At 31.7% G+C, this 17,227-nt stretch overlaps 1 protein-coding gene across 9 annotated transcripts; it reads left to right on the top strand.

Moving 5' to 3' along the window:
* The first annotated feature begins 745 nt into the window (after nucleotides 1-745).
* Nucleotides 746-12,998, top strand: LOC117684779 (uncharacterized). 9 transcript variants are annotated; one of them, XM_066075044.1, is made up of 13 exons: nucleotides 746-1,325; nucleotides 1,561-1,648; nucleotides 2,549-2,670; nucleotides 3,497-3,643; nucleotides 3,905-4,115; nucleotides 5,606-5,695; nucleotides 6,058-6,150; nucleotides 7,714-7,806; nucleotides 8,044-8,136; nucleotides 8,852-8,909; nucleotides 9,443-9,577; nucleotides 9,856-9,939; nucleotides 11,696-12,997. In XM_066075044.1, the coding sequence occupies exons 7-11, from the start codon at nucleotides 6,096-6,098 to the stop codon at nucleotides 9,474-9,476; spliced, it is 333 nt and encodes a 110-aa protein (XP_065931116.1). In that variant the 5' UTR covers nucleotides 746-1,325; nucleotides 1,561-1,648; nucleotides 2,549-2,670; nucleotides 3,497-3,643; nucleotides 3,905-4,115; nucleotides 5,606-5,695; nucleotides 6,058-6,095; the 3' UTR covers nucleotides 9,477-9,577; nucleotides 9,856-9,939; nucleotides 11,696-12,997. The 9 variants fall into 9 exon arrangements, 7 of the variants coding, with proteins under 7 accessions (XP_065931116.1, XP_065931120.1, XP_065931110.1 ...); XM_066075038.1 differs by lacking the exon at nucleotides 1,561-1,648 and having other exon boundaries at nucleotides 747-1,325; nucleotides 3,920-4,115; XM_066075034.1 differs by lacking the exon at nucleotides 1,561-1,648 and having other exon boundaries at nucleotides 747-1,325.
* Nucleotides 12,999-17,227: the final 4,229 nt, after the last annotated feature.

Here is a 17,227-nt window from a genome sequence, read left to right as displayed (position 1 = left end):
TGCATTTGAGTCACGAAATTCCCATTTCCAATGTTTCAATATCGCATTTTTATCACAAGTACATGCAAATATTATCTGTATATAGAATATTGTCTTTTTTAAATACAATGTACATTTTGTATTAAAAAGAATGGGTTTTAAAAAATTTACATTCCGAAGAGTGAAAAACTTTCTTAAAATCACCAAAAAATATCCAAATACTAAAACTAAATATTTAGAATTAGTCTTTGTTCGATGTTCAAAATGTGTTGAATTAGGAGCCCTTTAAAATAGAATAATTAAATGCTATTTGTTCCGCTTGACCAATTTTAGATAACAATCTATCAAATCTAGCCATCTCCATAGATTACGTTCGTTTAAAGTGATGGACAAAGGAAGCATTGCAAACTGTTTAAATCACTGAATATATTGCAGCTCTAAACTGCTGTACAAGCATTCCTACCTTAGGTTCTGAGGTGTATTTAAGAATAACTATGAGTGTATATATGTTGTCGATGACGATTGGATTTTTTTTCTTTTCGTCAGGAAAATATTTAACACATAAGTGAGCATGTATAACAAAAACGTATTCATTTGACCTTTATACACATTGCATTTTGTATTCATCAACAAAATCACAGAAATTAAAAAATAACTGATTTTGTTCTTGCCATATAATGTTTACTATGTACTGCTTTGATTTAAATTAAAACTCAAAACTCGAACATGAATTAATAAAGATTCAGAGTAAACTTGAAGTAATATATATATATATATATATATATATATATATACCTGACTTATGCATTTGGTAGACCGATTGTATTATTTTATCTTTATTAGGGAGACCAGTAGATTAGGGAGACATATTTTGGTCTCCGTATTATTTTGACCTTGTCTAAAATGTAATTGGCTTATCTTTAAATGAATGAACGGTGTGTCTTTGCCTAAAATGCATCAATGTGTCTATTACTTGACATCCAATAGTTGCCTTTTGTCTATATTTTTTCGTAAAAAGGAATTCAATCTGCCTCCATCGTATAATTAGCAATGACTATTTTTCTGCATTTAGGAGACCAACGAAAACTTGCAATATTGCAAAAAATCTAACATATATAATTTGTTTAGCCTTTAATTATTCTAAATGAACTTGTTTTCAAAATACTTTTTCACTTTTTATGTATAAAGCCTAACTAGAAAAAAAGTCGTTAATTTCTTGACCATGTTTGAACATTTGGCAAGTGCTCTCCGCCATTTGTTCCGAGTACTCTCGGAACGTCTCGGGTTAAAACAATGGACCTTTTAACGCCAGCGTGTTGCCTTTTAGGAATCAAAGCCATTTTATGGTAAGTACTTTTGATAATCCTACTACAATTGAACAAAGTATTGTTTTTATGAAGTTTTTTTTAAAATATTCAAATAAAATAGGGCGATAATGTGTGCAACTTGACTATTTTACACCAAATGTTGATTAATCTTCGAGGACATTCGAAACGAAGTTAACAATAAAAGCATGATTTTCATTTCCACTGTACGTTTGATGTAATATGTAATTCAAGGATTTATCAATAACTTCTCCAGAGCAAAAGTCGTCCCCATTCCCAATTGGAAATAAGTTCACCGTCCAAATTATGATCCCAATTAGTATAGCAGTATTTTTCCCCAACTGGTAAATAGTTCTTATGTTTATTTCTTATCAAAAAATAAATACTTCGTAAAATAACCAGAATGTCCATAAATGTTCAGAATTAACAAATGATTAAACCCATTTAGCAAAACTGCAGTCATAAAAGTTTCCAAACACGCTGTAAACATCGCCAACTTTTAATCCGATTTTCCTCTGTTTTTCTAAAACATCGTTATTTTGTGGTATACAGTACAGTACTGTAAATGGTACATGTTTTTTTTTTTACACACACTAGACTGATATAAAAGTAAAAGGTAAATGTTATGAAATATTTCAAACAGAAAAATACATTCTCAATTTAAAAGGGGATGTTGATAAATTCTTAATAATGTAATACTTTTATGACCAGTGTTGAAGGTGTTTATTTCAGGGGAAAAGACTTGTTCTAATAACTAAATATAGGAATATTATACATATATCTATATTGTGAAGTTAATTAGATTCTATTCAATTAAAGTCTAGCTCTTTGATTTTCCATTATGATAATAAATTCAGAAATCATGATGTATGCAACATATGATTTCTCCCAACTGCATGAAATTGTCGATACAATTTTCCCAATTCCAAAAAAATTGGCATTTTCAAAATAAAAAAAGGCTGAAAAATCCCTGTAATTATATAGCTAGTTTATTGAAAATGGACAGAAAAGTTAACCGAAGAATGTCGCTTTATGTAAATAGATCGACATGAAGAATTTTCTATATTACAGTTAATATGTACCAGTAATATTGTTTTAAATTAATTCTGTACGTAATGTAGATATATGTACATGTACCCCTTGTTACCTAAATGAATTAAAAGCAAATTAAGATCAGTTGCTCTTTTTCACTTGTATAGTGGAATGATAGCCGACTATTCTATGTACGAATTGACTTATTATAGGTAAGATAGTCAGGCCTCCATGTTTACAACCGGGATGCTCACCCCACATTTACAATTGTGACCCACATTTACAAATGTGACATCATAGTATCACTCTCGTTTGGCTTTTCGGATATTATCAGGTTTGTAAAATTTTTGGCTTTTGATGATTAATAATAATGTAAACAATGTGTCTGCAGATTCCCGTTGGGCTGAGTGTGATCTGTTGACCAGGCAAAACATGTATGTCTTGATTACACAGCGTTGTGCACAATGTGCTCTCAAGAACATTCAATCAAGAAGCATGACCAATGTAGCAACACTTTTAAAACTACGTTTTGATACTTGTATTAATTTTAATGTTTATGCGCACCCGGGGCGCCCTTCCCCCTGTAATTGTTGATTTATTAGAATAACATGACATGTTTCATACATGATAGCATTAGAAATGGTCGATGGTTGTAACTATTTTGTTGTTTACCAATTTAATGTATGTTCTCACTAGAACATGCACATATGATATATGGTAGTCTAAGACTATTATCACATTCAACTCTCTCTCTCTATCTCTCTCTCTCTCTCTCTACAGCAGCGATTCATCTTATGACCTTTAAAAATCATGCACCTGCACTCTTGCGAGTATACAAAATGTTGTAAAATGTTCGTACTATATATTGTTCGTGCATTGCACTGCGATGATTTGGATCGCATTCAGTCGCGTCTGAATAGTGTGCATGTCCACAATTTTTAAGGAGACTTGATGCAAGCACTAAAACGCATACAACAAATGCGAGACCTCATGCAATATATGAGAGAGCTCGTGCGAATCTAAAACATTCCGATCGCAAAGAGTTGTAAAGTGCTCGTACGCCAATTGTGAATGGGGCTTAATGTAGATGTTTATGAATCCAAAAGTTTTCTTTGCATATAAACAATGCTTTCACACAGGTGCTTGTGGTTTTAATGTAGGTTTTGGAGTTATTAGCACAACCAGTCATGTCAGTGGAGATTTTCTCCTGCAGGAGAAACATTAAAAGGACAGGATGGGGAGGAGAGATTGAAGACAAGCACAGAAAACAAAATATTTATCTATAAATATAATGGAAAAGAACTTTGGTAATACGATTTATACATATTTACATGAAGCTGGAGGTATGTAGCTCCTGATGTGAAAAAAAAAATTGAAGCAACGTTTATCCAAATTTTTTTTTCAGACCAGGAGATACAGACCTGCAGCTAAATGTAATATTTTAACATTTTTGTATGGCAGTAATGTTTCTAGAAATAACTATAAACAATTCTAATTAAGTCAAGCAAAAATACCAGTAATTATATGCTTCTTATTTAAGGTTTGATTTCTTTTTATGTACACTGTAGTATTGATTCTGTCAGGAGTGAACAACCATACATGTATCTGCCAGTTTGTAAATGATGGCAAGGACGATGCAAACTCCACCATAAACTCAGAGTGTTTAATGGAAGGGAATACCTATGATTGTTTGCTAAGAGAGACATTCTGGTTGGGGAAGAGATACTTCATGTATATGACTATGGTTGTGATGGGAAAAGCTTGCGGTGGCGCAGCAAGGTAGGAAAATGGTTGGATTAATTATACACAAAAAATAATTATTAAGAGAGAGTTTAGTGATTTACAATCAGGCTTTGGATATCTTGTTATCTGGCTTTGGTTTTGTTTTTGCATTTTTTCGTACATTGATTTGTTTTAAACTAATCTAAAAAATAGGTTTTTCTCAAGAATTTAAAAAGTAATAGATAATTTATATGTTTTTATTGAAAAACAAGCCTAAAACTTCTGTTAGTGTTGTTAAATAGGTTAAAAATCGTGATCAATTAATCAGCAGAATTGGTTGTCTCTTGCCATCTGATGATCGGTCAATAATCGAATCGGTAACAAATTATATTAAATTCAATAATATGGGGCACTAAATTTTATGCTATGTATAATCTAAAATATATAAGTGCTATTTTCACTTCCTTTTAAAAGCTTATAAGACTGTTGCTGTATTTTTATTAGGTAGAATGTTACACATCTTTTGAGATTGAAGAAAACCCCCAGCTCACAACAGTTTTCATTTCATTCAATACAGATTAGAAAACAAAATAATAGGTATAATATTAATGTAATAAACCCAGACTGAGTATAATTGATTATAAAATCTAAAATCGATTATGATAAATCGACAACCTTTTCAACTGATCATTGATTGAAATTCAATCATCGTGACAACACTAGCCCCTGTTCATGTACATGTTTTTACCGGTACTAGTTTTGATTGATTTCAGAAAAGGCTGTGATCCTTTTGATTATGGTAATGGTTTTGTTAGGTTTTATTTCACTTTATTTTGTTTATAGTTGTTTGATTTTCTTTCAATTTTAACATTATATACGGTTTTTGTGCTGACCTGAATAGATTTATTTTGTTTTCATTATCAAGCACTATTAAATTAAAAGCTTGAAAGAGGTGTCCAGTTGTGCAGTGGACAATGCACCTGCTTATCACCACTGCGACCCAAGTTTAATCCCCATGATCGACAGTTATTGTATATGATAGGGTACATTGGTCGCCTGCTTGGACACGTGGGTTTTCTCCAGTCACCCCAACTTCTTCCCACATCATGACACACTCGCGCTAACATCCATGCCAACAAAAAGCTATTAATATAAGTCAGTGTGCATTGTGAATCTGTCACTAATGTGGAGAGTCTCCTTTGCAGAACAAAATTGTTTTTTGTTAGATAAATTACAAAATCTGTTTCTGTAGTAAATAAGTATATTTTGCAAATTGTTTACAGAATGTACTTCTTGAAAAATATACATTTACATAGAATTATCAGATTTGGTAGGTTAGTTAATTTAAGCATCAATCTGAATTGGAATTCATTTCTCACTGAATATTGGTACAGTCTTGTTTTTGTACCATGGCTGAAAAGTTTGATTTAGTCAGTGGTCTGTTGTCAGATTTATAAAAAAGAAACATCAATTACCAAATGTGGTAAACTAATAATTGATGAATGTTTATGAAAGAAAATTTTCTAAATTGTTTTAATTTCTTTCAGTTCCCTCTAATGTGGATTCTGACCCATTTAGTGTATCAAACTACTCGCCAAGTTCTGATTCTGAATCAGATGAAAATAAGAAGGTTTTGGGTAATGTTATTATTTAAAGAATAATTTTACATTTGCAGTCCATTTTCACTTTGCAAAAAATACCTGAAAGAACAAGAGGCTGAGAGCCCAGTCATTTTAATTCAGACTAAAGTAAATCCATTTATATTAACTAGATATACTTTGAAATGTAGTTGTGTATAACAATCTACATGTTGATCTGGTCTCCCTAATGCTGTGATAATGCATTAGATTTGCATGATATGAGTGGAATGTACTGGATGTAATATATTTGTAACAGTTATAATTATTTTGTTTAATCATTAGGAATAAAATTTGCAATGATTTAAAAAAGTAAACGTAGAAGCTTGTATTTACAATACAATATATTGGTATTTTTACAGAGTCCACCCCAAATTCATTGAGAGCTAGCCGCAACACAATGGAAAAACAGGGCATCTTGACCCTCAGAGAAAACAGTGAGCATTTTGAAGCAGGTAAATGAATTAAATTCAATGTTGCAATGTTATTATGTTTTTAAGCAAGAAACATTAATACAGTCAGTTGGGTAGCTAGACCTGAAACGAAGTGCATGCTTAAAATGGCAGGGGGTGTGGGGGCCACCATGAGGCCCCCAGTGGGTCCAGGACAAAGCCCAGGGGGCGAAAGCCCCTGGAAGCTCATGGATTCTGACGATTTTTAACACCAAAAATTAAAGCAGAAATTGAAAGGAATGCTTACTATTTAAGCCTATTTTTAGGCAGTTAAAATTGTTTTGGCTATAGTTTAGACACAAAACTTATTAAAAGTTAAAAGAAGAATTTTTTTTGGACATTTGCCTTTGACCCACTCAAAGCTTTTATTCTTAAGTTCATTTTCACATAGTTTATGGTAATGAATATCTCAATAAAGCTGTGATATTCTATCGGGGAAATTTAAAATGTGTAAAACTAAGTTCAACTGCAAAATAAATAGTTGCCTTTTTAGGTACATGCATTGTGTACTGTTTCTTTAATATGGTACTTTAAGACCATATTGTGTGGCTATATTTGGTGCTTAATACGTCTTTGTTTAGCATTGATTTCGGATTAAGTAGGACCGAGTGACGGAAACGGGCTGATGGAATAACTAAGTATGGACCTTAATACTTGAATTCTTTTTTTATATTTTTTTTTATTTATTTATTTTTTTTACTGATTTTTCCCCCAAATGATGTGCATGCTCAGGCATATAAGCATACATGGTAGCTACGCCACTGGCAGTGTACAATTTACTACTCAAGTCTAAGATTGCTCGTGATCTTGGGGCTTGGTCTCCCTAATGCTGTGATAATGCATTTGATTTCCATGATATGAGTGGAATGTAATGGATGTAATATATTTGTTATACTTATAAGTACATGTATAAGTCATTAGGAATAAGTTTTGCAAAGAGATAAAGAAGTAAACTTAGAAGCATGTATTTATGATACAATATATTGGTATTTTTTTACAGAGCCCACCCCAGTTTCATTGAGATCTAGCTGCAACACAATGGAAAAACAGGACAGCTTGACCCTAATGTAAAGCAGTGAGCGGAGGTTGACAATGGTTTTCGAGGGGTGTCAATTTCAATAGATACCCTCCCAAACAGGCACTATTCATTTTATTTTACTGAATGTCTTATTTCTAAAGAAAATTTTACTGCTTTTATTTAGAAATGAAGTAAATTCTACGACAAACCGTACGCTCATAATTTAAGCGCATGTAACAGTTCGTTGTGTTACCAATTGCCAAGTGTGTTGCTAACGCTGAGGGTAATAGAACGGATTACCAACTGCGTCTAAACCAATCAGATTTCAGTATTTAACATTTAACATGAAAGTATAATAAAATTGTTTGTCTGGTCTCCCTAATGCTGTGATAATGCATTAGATTTCCATGATATTAGTGGAATGTAATGGATGTAATATATTTGTTATATTTATTTTTATTAATCATTAGGAATAAACTTAGCAATGATATAAAGAAGTAAACTTAGAGACTTGAAATTGCAATACAATATATTGGTACTTTTTACAGAGTCCACCCCAAATTCATTGAGATCTAGCCGCAACACAATGGGAAAATGGGACATCTTGACCCACAGAGAAAACACTGAGTATTTTGAACAAGGTAAATGAATTAAACTAAATGTTGCAATGTTATTATGTGATCCTGGGGCTTGGTCTCCTTAATGCTGGGATAATGTATTTGATTTCCATGATATGAGTGGAATGTAATGGATGTACCGGTAATATATTTGTAATATTTATTTTTTTAATTAGTCATAAGGAATAAAATTTGCAATGATTTAAAAAGTAAATGTTGAAGCTTGTATTTACAATACAATATATTAGTACTTTTATACAGAGTCCACCACAGATTTATTGAGAGCTAGCCGCAACGCAATGGAAAAACAGGACATCTTGAACCTCAGAGAAAACAGTGAGCATTTTGAACAAAGTAAATGAATTAGAATCAAAGTTGCAACGTTGTTATGTATAACAATTAACATGTTTGTCTGGTCTCCCTAATGCTGTGATAATGCATTTGATTTCCATGATATGAGTGGAATGTAATAGATGTAATAAATTCTCCTATATGTAATAATATTCCTAAATATAAATACACTGTGTTAGAGTAAAATCCCAAGAGATCCGAATATCAACATGGTGTGTAATTTTGAAGCGAGCAAAAAAGTGTTGATTCGTTCAATAATATGAATTAAATATTGAGATGAAAAGTATTTACAGCCTCAGAATGGTTTGTTATGAATAATTTGACTGTTATTTTCAATACAACTTCATTATTATTCTCAAAAATCGATTCAGAGCGATTCTGCAATTTTCTGCTACATTACGGGTATATGGGAGGCATTCCTGTCAGATTATTATAACTAAGCAGAGTGTAGTGAAATTAATAGCATTATTGTAGGCTTAAACCTTGGTTATGTAATTGTAAACAATACGGTGCGTCGATGTAGTGAATGTCCGATATCATATGCAATGTCAACCCGTGCACGCACGGGTCAAAGTCTAGTAAGAATAATTAATTTTGACTTGTGAAAGACAGTAATCATTTTAAGATTGATAAAGCCACAAAAGGGGCAACTGTTTCTTTAAAAGATTTCTTGTTTTAAACTTTATTTATGCAATAACGATTCTTTGATCTTTTGCAGTTCCATACCATTGTTTGCCCTCTCTCAGTTCCTGTGATGAAAGAAGTCAACTTGATAGGTTTGTTTCAATCTATTTTGTGAATGTTTTTCTTGTTTGATAATAGGATAGTCATACATATGTAGCTGCAACAATGTAGCCCTCTCCGATTTTTTATAACTGATGTTTACTCTCCCCCCCCCCTCCCCCCCAAAAAAAAACCAAAAAAAAAAAAACAGGAGAGGGCTACATTATTGCAGCTAGGTGTTAGGCTTCTGGCTTTTGAATGACAATGTATAGATGGAGTTATTTCCTTGTGACTTGTGACAGAGGCTGTAGTGCACAATTCCATTTGACTTTCAAGAAATGTTCAGATAGTAATGAAAATGTAAAGTGTTTAATAACATTTGCTGAGTACCACTTTCAATACTGTAAAAGGGATTATTTACATGTAAGGGAAAATTTACACTTAAGCTTAAAACTGGGTAAAATACCCCCACATTTGCATATGGGCAGTGCTTTAGTGTGGTAAATCACTGTGTATGTATTTCTTTTTTTTTTCTTCATTAAATAATTTTTGTATTTGTATACATTTTTTAAATTTTATCTAAAAGGGTGAGTGTCGGAGTTACATGTGCACAATCCTAAAGGCCCAAGTACAGCACCTGAATCACATGTGACTGAAGAAGATTTGATGTCCAAACCCTGCGAGAGTGGAAATGCAAATGCATCGGATGTTACACCACAAGGTGATCAGTCTTTTTTTTTATTTGTGTGAATCTGTGTGTGGTAGTGGTGGTGGTGGGGTGGTGGTGGGGTGGGGGGGGGGGTAATAGAAGTCATATTATTGAAATGATAAAAACTTTTCTCAATAATTTTCTTTCTTTATTTAAGATGACAATGGTACATTGATTTGCATCGTTTAATAATTAAAACCCATCCATAATGTTTTCTCTTTTCATTACGTTTTATGCATGCCTGTCCTTAGTATTTGCAAAGTAAGATATTCATGATATTGTTATTACAGAGTGCTTCTTTGAGATCGAAGATGATAATGGAACTAAAGTTCTTGCAAGCCCAGTTGCAGCCAAGAAGACTAAAAGCAGCTCAGGTGATATATCTTTGTTGCTTGGTCTATCTATCCACAATTTGAAGAATTAGCAATTTTTAGGTCACCTGAGTTTATTGCAATCCGTTTTCGTCCGTTATCGTGCATCGTGCCTTAACAATTTTACATTTTTAACTTCTTCTTAAAAACTACAGGGCTGATTATTACCATTTTTGATGTGAGGCATCTCTATGGTGAGAGGAATCTAAATTGTAAAATTCATGGCTCTACTACCCCGGGGCGCCACATGTGGGGCCAAATTTGCAAAAAAAGAGCCAAATTTTAAAAGATATTCTTCTCTATTCCCACACATGTTAGGAAAAAACTGGTTGCATAGTTATAATGTCCATGAAGCCCTCTACATAAATTGTGAAATTCATGGCCCCTGGGTCAGGGGTTCAGGCTCTAGAATGGGGCCAGTATGGCCATATAGTATATATGTATTTAATCTAAGAAAATCTTCTTCTCTACCCCATATATATTTGTTAAAACTAAATGCATGATTATGATGTCCATATTGTGAAATTCATGACCCCTGGGTCATTGGTGCAGGCTCTAGGGTGGGGCCAATATGGCCATATAGTAAAAATGTATTAAATCTTAGAAAATCTTCTTTTCTACTCCCATATAAATATATATATATATCTGGTTATAAAGTCCATGAAGCCCTCTACCAAAATTGTGAAATTTATGACCCCTGGGTCAGGGGTTAAGGCTCTAGGGTGGGGCCAATATGGCCATATAGTAAAATGTTTTAAATCTTAAAAAATCTTCTTCTCTACTCCCACACATGTGGGCAAAAAACTGAATACATGGTTACGATGTCCACTAACTCCTCTACCTAAATTGTAAAATTCATGGCCCCTGGGTCAGGGGTTCAGGACATGAGGGGGGAGGCAATATAGTGTTAATGCATATAATGTTATAACATTTTCTTCTCTATTCTCACACATCTGTATAAAAAAACTGACCTATAATTATGTTTACCAGGAAGTCCTCTACTGAAATTTTAATTTTCATGTCCCCTGGAGTATAGGTTTTAACTCTAGGGCAGGGCCAAAATGGATGTATAGGTGTTATTGCATATAATGTTAAAAAATTATCCTTTTTACTCCCACACACCTGAAAGGAAACTGAATTCATGATTTTGTAGACCCGATCTTTTAAGTTTTTTGCCAAAATTGTAGGTTTCACAGTTCTTTTTGAAAGATTTCAGGCAGGGAGGTGGCCGTCATTACTAATTTATAATTTTTCTACTCCAGAATAAAACCTAATTAATTAAATGCATATATGAGACTCCTCGACAAGTTTGTGTATGGGTTATATGCTACTCAGGTGACCGTTACAGGAATAGAAACAAATTTCTCATGGAGATTTATAATGTGAAATGTTTACATCTTTTCACCATTCGGAACCCACTTGAAATACCTCATACAATTTTTCAATTATGTCATCCAGGCTATTTCATGGCCGATGCAATGCAAAATCCCTATAGGCTTTCTATTTGGGTTGTGTATTGAAGCCTAAAGCGGTAGAGGGGGCATTTCAAAACAGATAATCTTGACATATAAGTGGATGAATGTAGTTCGAGCATGAATGTATTTATGAAAATCAAAATATTCAGCAAGAAGTAGTGGAAGCAAAAACCATACAGAGTATGGTATGCCTTGAATCTATACATAGGTATTATCCTTTTTACATGAATATGTAACAATATAATAATTCTGATTGTTCATATTATTTTTAAAATCTTTTCAAGGTAAAAGAGAAATCCAGGAGTTTTTGGAAAAACATGAAATGTATTCATTGGAACGGCTTGATGAGAGGACCAAATTTTTGAAGATTAGATCTAAAATCTTCAACGAGAGAAAAACAACAAGACTTAGGACATTTAAAAAATGAAATGAAATGAAATCAGTGAAAAAGCAAACATGAATCTCATCATTTTACATATAATTTAACTGTAATGTAACAACAAGACGTAGGGCATGTATGATAATTTATTTTTAGCTCACCGAGACGAAGTTCGGGGGAACTTATGCTATACTGCTGGCGTTGGCGTCTGGACCTGGTAAAAGTTTTTGTTGCAGGTCCTTTATCTTAGTTATTTCTTGTCCTATCTTCACCAAACTTGCATTGATGATGCATCTGGACCTTTTTATGAACTTGAAAAACTTGGATGCTGAATCTGGGCAATGAATTTTAGATGCTGGAGGTTAAGGTTTTTGGAACAGGTTAAAGTTTTTGGTGCAGGTGGCCTTTGATAGCAATTTCTAAATTACTACTGATCCAAACTTGCATGGATGATGGATCTTAAGATACTGATGCACCTGAAAGGCTTGTATGCTGAATCTTAGCCATAGGTTTCGGATGCTGGATGAGGTTATGTTTTTTGCAACAGGTCATATATTAAATTTATTTAGTACTATTTCAAACTTGCATAGTTGATTTAACTATAATATAAATGAATTGCAAAGGTAGCTTCAGATGCAGAGCCTGATCTTCATAATCAAGGATGCTAAAAATATATCTTAGTAATGACTGGTCCTAACTTAACCAAACTTGAATTGATGATGCGTCTTATGATACTGATGCATCTGGCAGGCTTGAATGCCGAATCTGAGTCATAGGTTTTGGATGCTGGATGAGGTTTAGTTATTTTGGAACAGGTCACATGATTTATAGACAATAGCTTGCATAGTTAATTTAACTATAATATAAATGAATCATAGAGGTTGCTTCAGTTTCAGATCCTGATCTCTATTATCAAGGATGTTTAAAAAGAATATCCTACCTCACTCTAACCTGATTGATAGATGTGTTTGTTGTTAAATGATATAACATGATTCATATGATATAGTATTGTCAGATTTGATACACTATTGTTTTATATGATACAATGTTATATCATATATTATATTATAAAAAGTTAGTAGGATATTGTATCAATATTTTTGTGCATTATGATATGATATTGTATCATTATATTGTAATGTAAAGTATTTTTTATTATGATGCAATGTTGTATAAAATGATAATGTATTGTATACTATTTTATCACATGCTATTGTTTCATATTATATTGCCATATTTAATATGGTATAATATGATACAAAATTGTATTGTAATATAAAATATCTTATCACATGATATGATATTGTATAAAATGATATTGGTTTATATAATATATTATTTTATCACATGAAATAGTATTATTTGATATTGGAATATATAATATTGTAACATATGATACGATATTGTATAAAGTGATATTGTATTATATAATATATTACTGTATCACATGATATTGTATCATATGATTTGATACAATGTTGAATCAAGTTATATTGTATCTTATGATCCAATATCATATTATGTATCAAATATGATATAATATCATACAATATCATACTTAAGTATGCAATATAATATAATGTGTTACAAAATTGTGATGTACTATGTGATATGACATTGTATCATATATTATGATATTGTATTATGTGATCAAATGCAATAATGTATTTAACATGACACTATGTCATATCATATGTTACAATATCATATTGCATCATTATTTATTACGTATTTTATTTTTATTATTATATGTGTGTATCTTATATTAATATATGAAATGAACATATGATTATTATCCAATTTTTTAACATATGATATAGTAATATGATATTGTTTCGAAACAGTATCCATAGATATACAAGATCATTAACTATAATTTTCAGGTAATATGATAAAGGTGGTCTCATAAAGGTGATGCTTTATAAAGGTGATGCCTCGTCTCGGTGCTTTGTAATCTGTGATTACCTTTGTTTCTTATAAGGCAAGAAAGTGGCCCCTAAACGTGATATGTATTGCAGACGACATCCTAATGTCTTTATGTTTAAAATTTTGAATTTTTTTTAGCTGCATAATCCTGTTCGTCCTTTAATATTTTTTATGCCATGCATTTGATCAGTCATTTTTGCTCCCAGAGTAACTTTTAAACTTTGTCAATTTCTTACATGTGTACTTATTATCAATGTTATTCATTAACATTTATAAATGAATGGTTCATTCAATACGTGATCTTTGATCACCTTTTTTTATTGTTATATATGAATTATGAAGAATATTAAGTAAATCAATTTTAAAAGCTTTATTTTCTTGAAATGTATGAACTTTGAAATATGAAGGTTGAAAATAGATTATGAATATTTTGATTTCATAAATTTACAGATCCTTACATACATGATTTTGTTGCACAGAAAAAAATGAAACTGTTGTAATTGAACTGCAAGTTCATCAAAATAATGGACATGTTATGTACACTGAATTTTGAATGGAAATGATTGCTCTATTAATAAATTTGAAATGATTAATTGTTTAAACTTTCAAAATTGAACTAATGTTTACACCCTGGTCCATAAATTATAAATGAAATCTATTTGAAATTAGTTTTGATGATTAGTAAAGTTTGTTCATGAACTTGAAATGTTTTTTTTTTTTTCATTTATTAATGTGAAATTCTAAAACACATTAGGATACATGTAGAATGGATTGAATTGAGAAGATAATCTTCAGTAGGGACGCAAATTTAAAATGCTACATTTTCCCCCATTTTCGCAAATTTCGTGACATGCGAAAAAAAACCGGACAGTGAAAATTAAAGGGCTTGCAAATCACGAATGTTATGGTTAAAAAAAAAGAATGGTCTACCTAAACCCTAATTAAGTAATATTAATAAAAATGTATTATCGGTATCCCATAGCCGCATAAGACAGTAGCAAAATATTAGAGGGACAATATAGTATATTTTTAAGGGCTAATAGTAATGAAAAATTAAAACAGATGTGAGATTATTGCCATTCCACAGACCTCTAAATGACCATCTATGAATATTAAAAGTCCACACCATCAACTATGTGAGATATTAACAAAGCTTACATATACATGCACATGTACACAGTGACCTTGCATTATATCTTAATTCTATGTTGCGTGGCGATAAAAATGATAGAGCACTTGCAAATCATGAAAATTATGGGAAAAAAGAATGGTCTACTTAAGCCATAAGAAATATATATGAAAATATATGCACGGTCTCCTTAAGCCTTATGAGAGAGTAACAAAATATTAAGGAGACCATTTTTGCTGTATTTTTTTAAGGACAAGATATATTGAAAAATTAAAACACATGTAAAGTTATTTGAATCTTGAAGACCTCTAAATGATTATTTGCAATAAAAAATATGCACATATAAAAATTTTGTATATTGTCTCCCTAAACTACATTTTAGGGTATGGTCTCCTCAATGCCTAAATCAGATTTATATATATATATATATATATATATATATATATATATATATATATATATATATATATATATATATATATATATATATATATATATATATATATATATATATATATATATAACTATATATTGTGGGAGGTCGAAGTTTAACGAAGGAATAAATAGTGTAAATCTTTAAAAATCTTCTTAGAAACTAATTAGCCAGCAAAGCTGAAACTTGTGTGGAAGCATCCTCACGTAATGTAAATTCAAAGTTGTGAAAATCATGACCCCCGGGGGTAGGGTTGGGCCACAATGGGGGGATAAAGTTTAACAAAGGAATATATATAGTAAATCATTAAAAATCTTATTCTCAGAGACTAATCAACCAGATGATTCTTTATAATTGTTAAGACTTTGGCCCCAGGACAATTCTTTAACCTCACAAGAAGGTTTAGAGTTTGATGTAGGTTTATATCCCATATATAAACTATTGTTAAGGATCTTTTTGAGAACTGCAATACTCAACATATGATATGACTATTTATCTCATACGTGTGGTGTATATTACCCGTGTGATAAACCTTTGCTATATCACACGGGTGATGCTCTATCAAATACTTCCGGTCCGAACTATTTTTGACACAACCCCTCGCTTCAACGCTTCAGTGACCTATTTTCGAAAATGTGCTAGTACTTTCAACATGCAAAGTTATTCATAACCGTAACCACAAGAGCATTTTTTCTTGTTTGTCAAGATATTTGATAAGTTTAGCCCACTTCCAACTTTCAATTTGGTTTAATTTGTGAAGTTAATAAAACTGCAAATTACGTTCACTATGAAGGAGTTCATCCTGACGACGCGACGCGATGATGGTTGTGTTTATATACAAGAACTTACCTAAATAATGTTTCATAAGACTTTTATTCCACCACCAGTAAGCATCCTTATTCACTATTTTCAATTCCGAATAATAAGCCTAGCCGAGTGTTTGTTTTATTAAACATCAAAAACCGTTCCTCGTTCGAGTCAATTCAAACTAACGAGCATTCGCAACTTTGTGTATGTAAACAAACTTGATTATTCAAGTCTTCTAATCGGAATTTCCATTTAATCAAGTGAATAAGCTGTATAAAAAATTATTTAGATCAAAAAAAGATTTCAAGGTTTATTTCAGTGAAACTTTACATTAAAACAGTTAGATTTATCTCAGTAATGACGTACTCAATTGTATTGCGCAAGGTCACAATAGCCGCATAACACAACGTTGCATCATCGTTTTTATCTTTGAAAAAATCACATAAGGGACTGTCTCAAAAGCTTCATAATATAAATCAAATTGTATGAGATAAATAGAACATCTATAATTGTGTGATTTTATATTTGCTTCATCCAACTCGTTGAAATGGTTATATTCGCTCGGCAAGCCTCGCGAATATATACACCATTTCAACTCGTTGGATAAAGCAAATATAAAATCACACAATATAGATATCCTCTATAAAATCACCCTGTTAGAAAAGGGACTAATGATTATAAAATAAGAATATCCAGGCGGAAAATGGCTTTTATTTATACAGGATTTACATGTAGTATTGTACATTGGCCAGAGAGTTTGTATTATGACTCCATTAAGCTGATTTTATCATACCTATTGTTCCTCAGGTGAGCGATGTGGCCCATGGGCCTCTTGTTTAAAACATAGTGGTAGTCTCACAATTGAACGGTATTTTTAACGTTTATAGATTCAAATACAATCTAAAGTTCTCTCTCTCTCTCTCTCTCTCTCTCTCTCTCTTTCTCTCATGAGAGCCAATTTTTTGTATTGAATCTCGAATTTTAAGTTTTGAGTCGTGTATTTTGAAGTTCTAATGAGCTCTATGTTTGTAATAATTACAGGTTAATCTAAACTAGTAATTATATAAATTTTGGAATCATTCAGTATTTTACCTTAAAGATGATAAATTTAAATTCATTATAAAACTCATTGTTCTTTTACT

This window comes from Magallana gigas, chromosome 1, assembly GCF_963853765.1.
Source record: "Magallana gigas chromosome 1, xbMagGiga1.1, whole genome shotgun sequence".
Classification (NCBI taxonomy): Eukaryota; Metazoa; Mollusca; class Bivalvia; order Ostreida; family Ostreidae; genus Magallana; species Magallana gigas.
The sequence above is the reverse complement of the archived record's forward strand: the minus strand, read 5'-3'. Positions and strand labels throughout refer to the sequence as shown.

Coding starts and splice junctions, on each gene's coding strand:
- LOC117684779 (XM_066075048.1), top strand. CDS start 6,096: ATGGAAAAACAGGGCATCTTGACCCTCAGAGAAAACAGTGAGCATTTT. Junction 6,151..7,713: donor CAGTGAGCATTTTGAAGCAG/GTAAATGAATTA, acceptor TACTTTTTACAG/AGTCCACCCCAAATTCATTG. Junction 7,807..8,043: donor CACTGAGTATTTTGAACAAG/GTAAATGAATTA, acceptor ACTTTTATACAG/AGTCCACCACAGATTTATTG.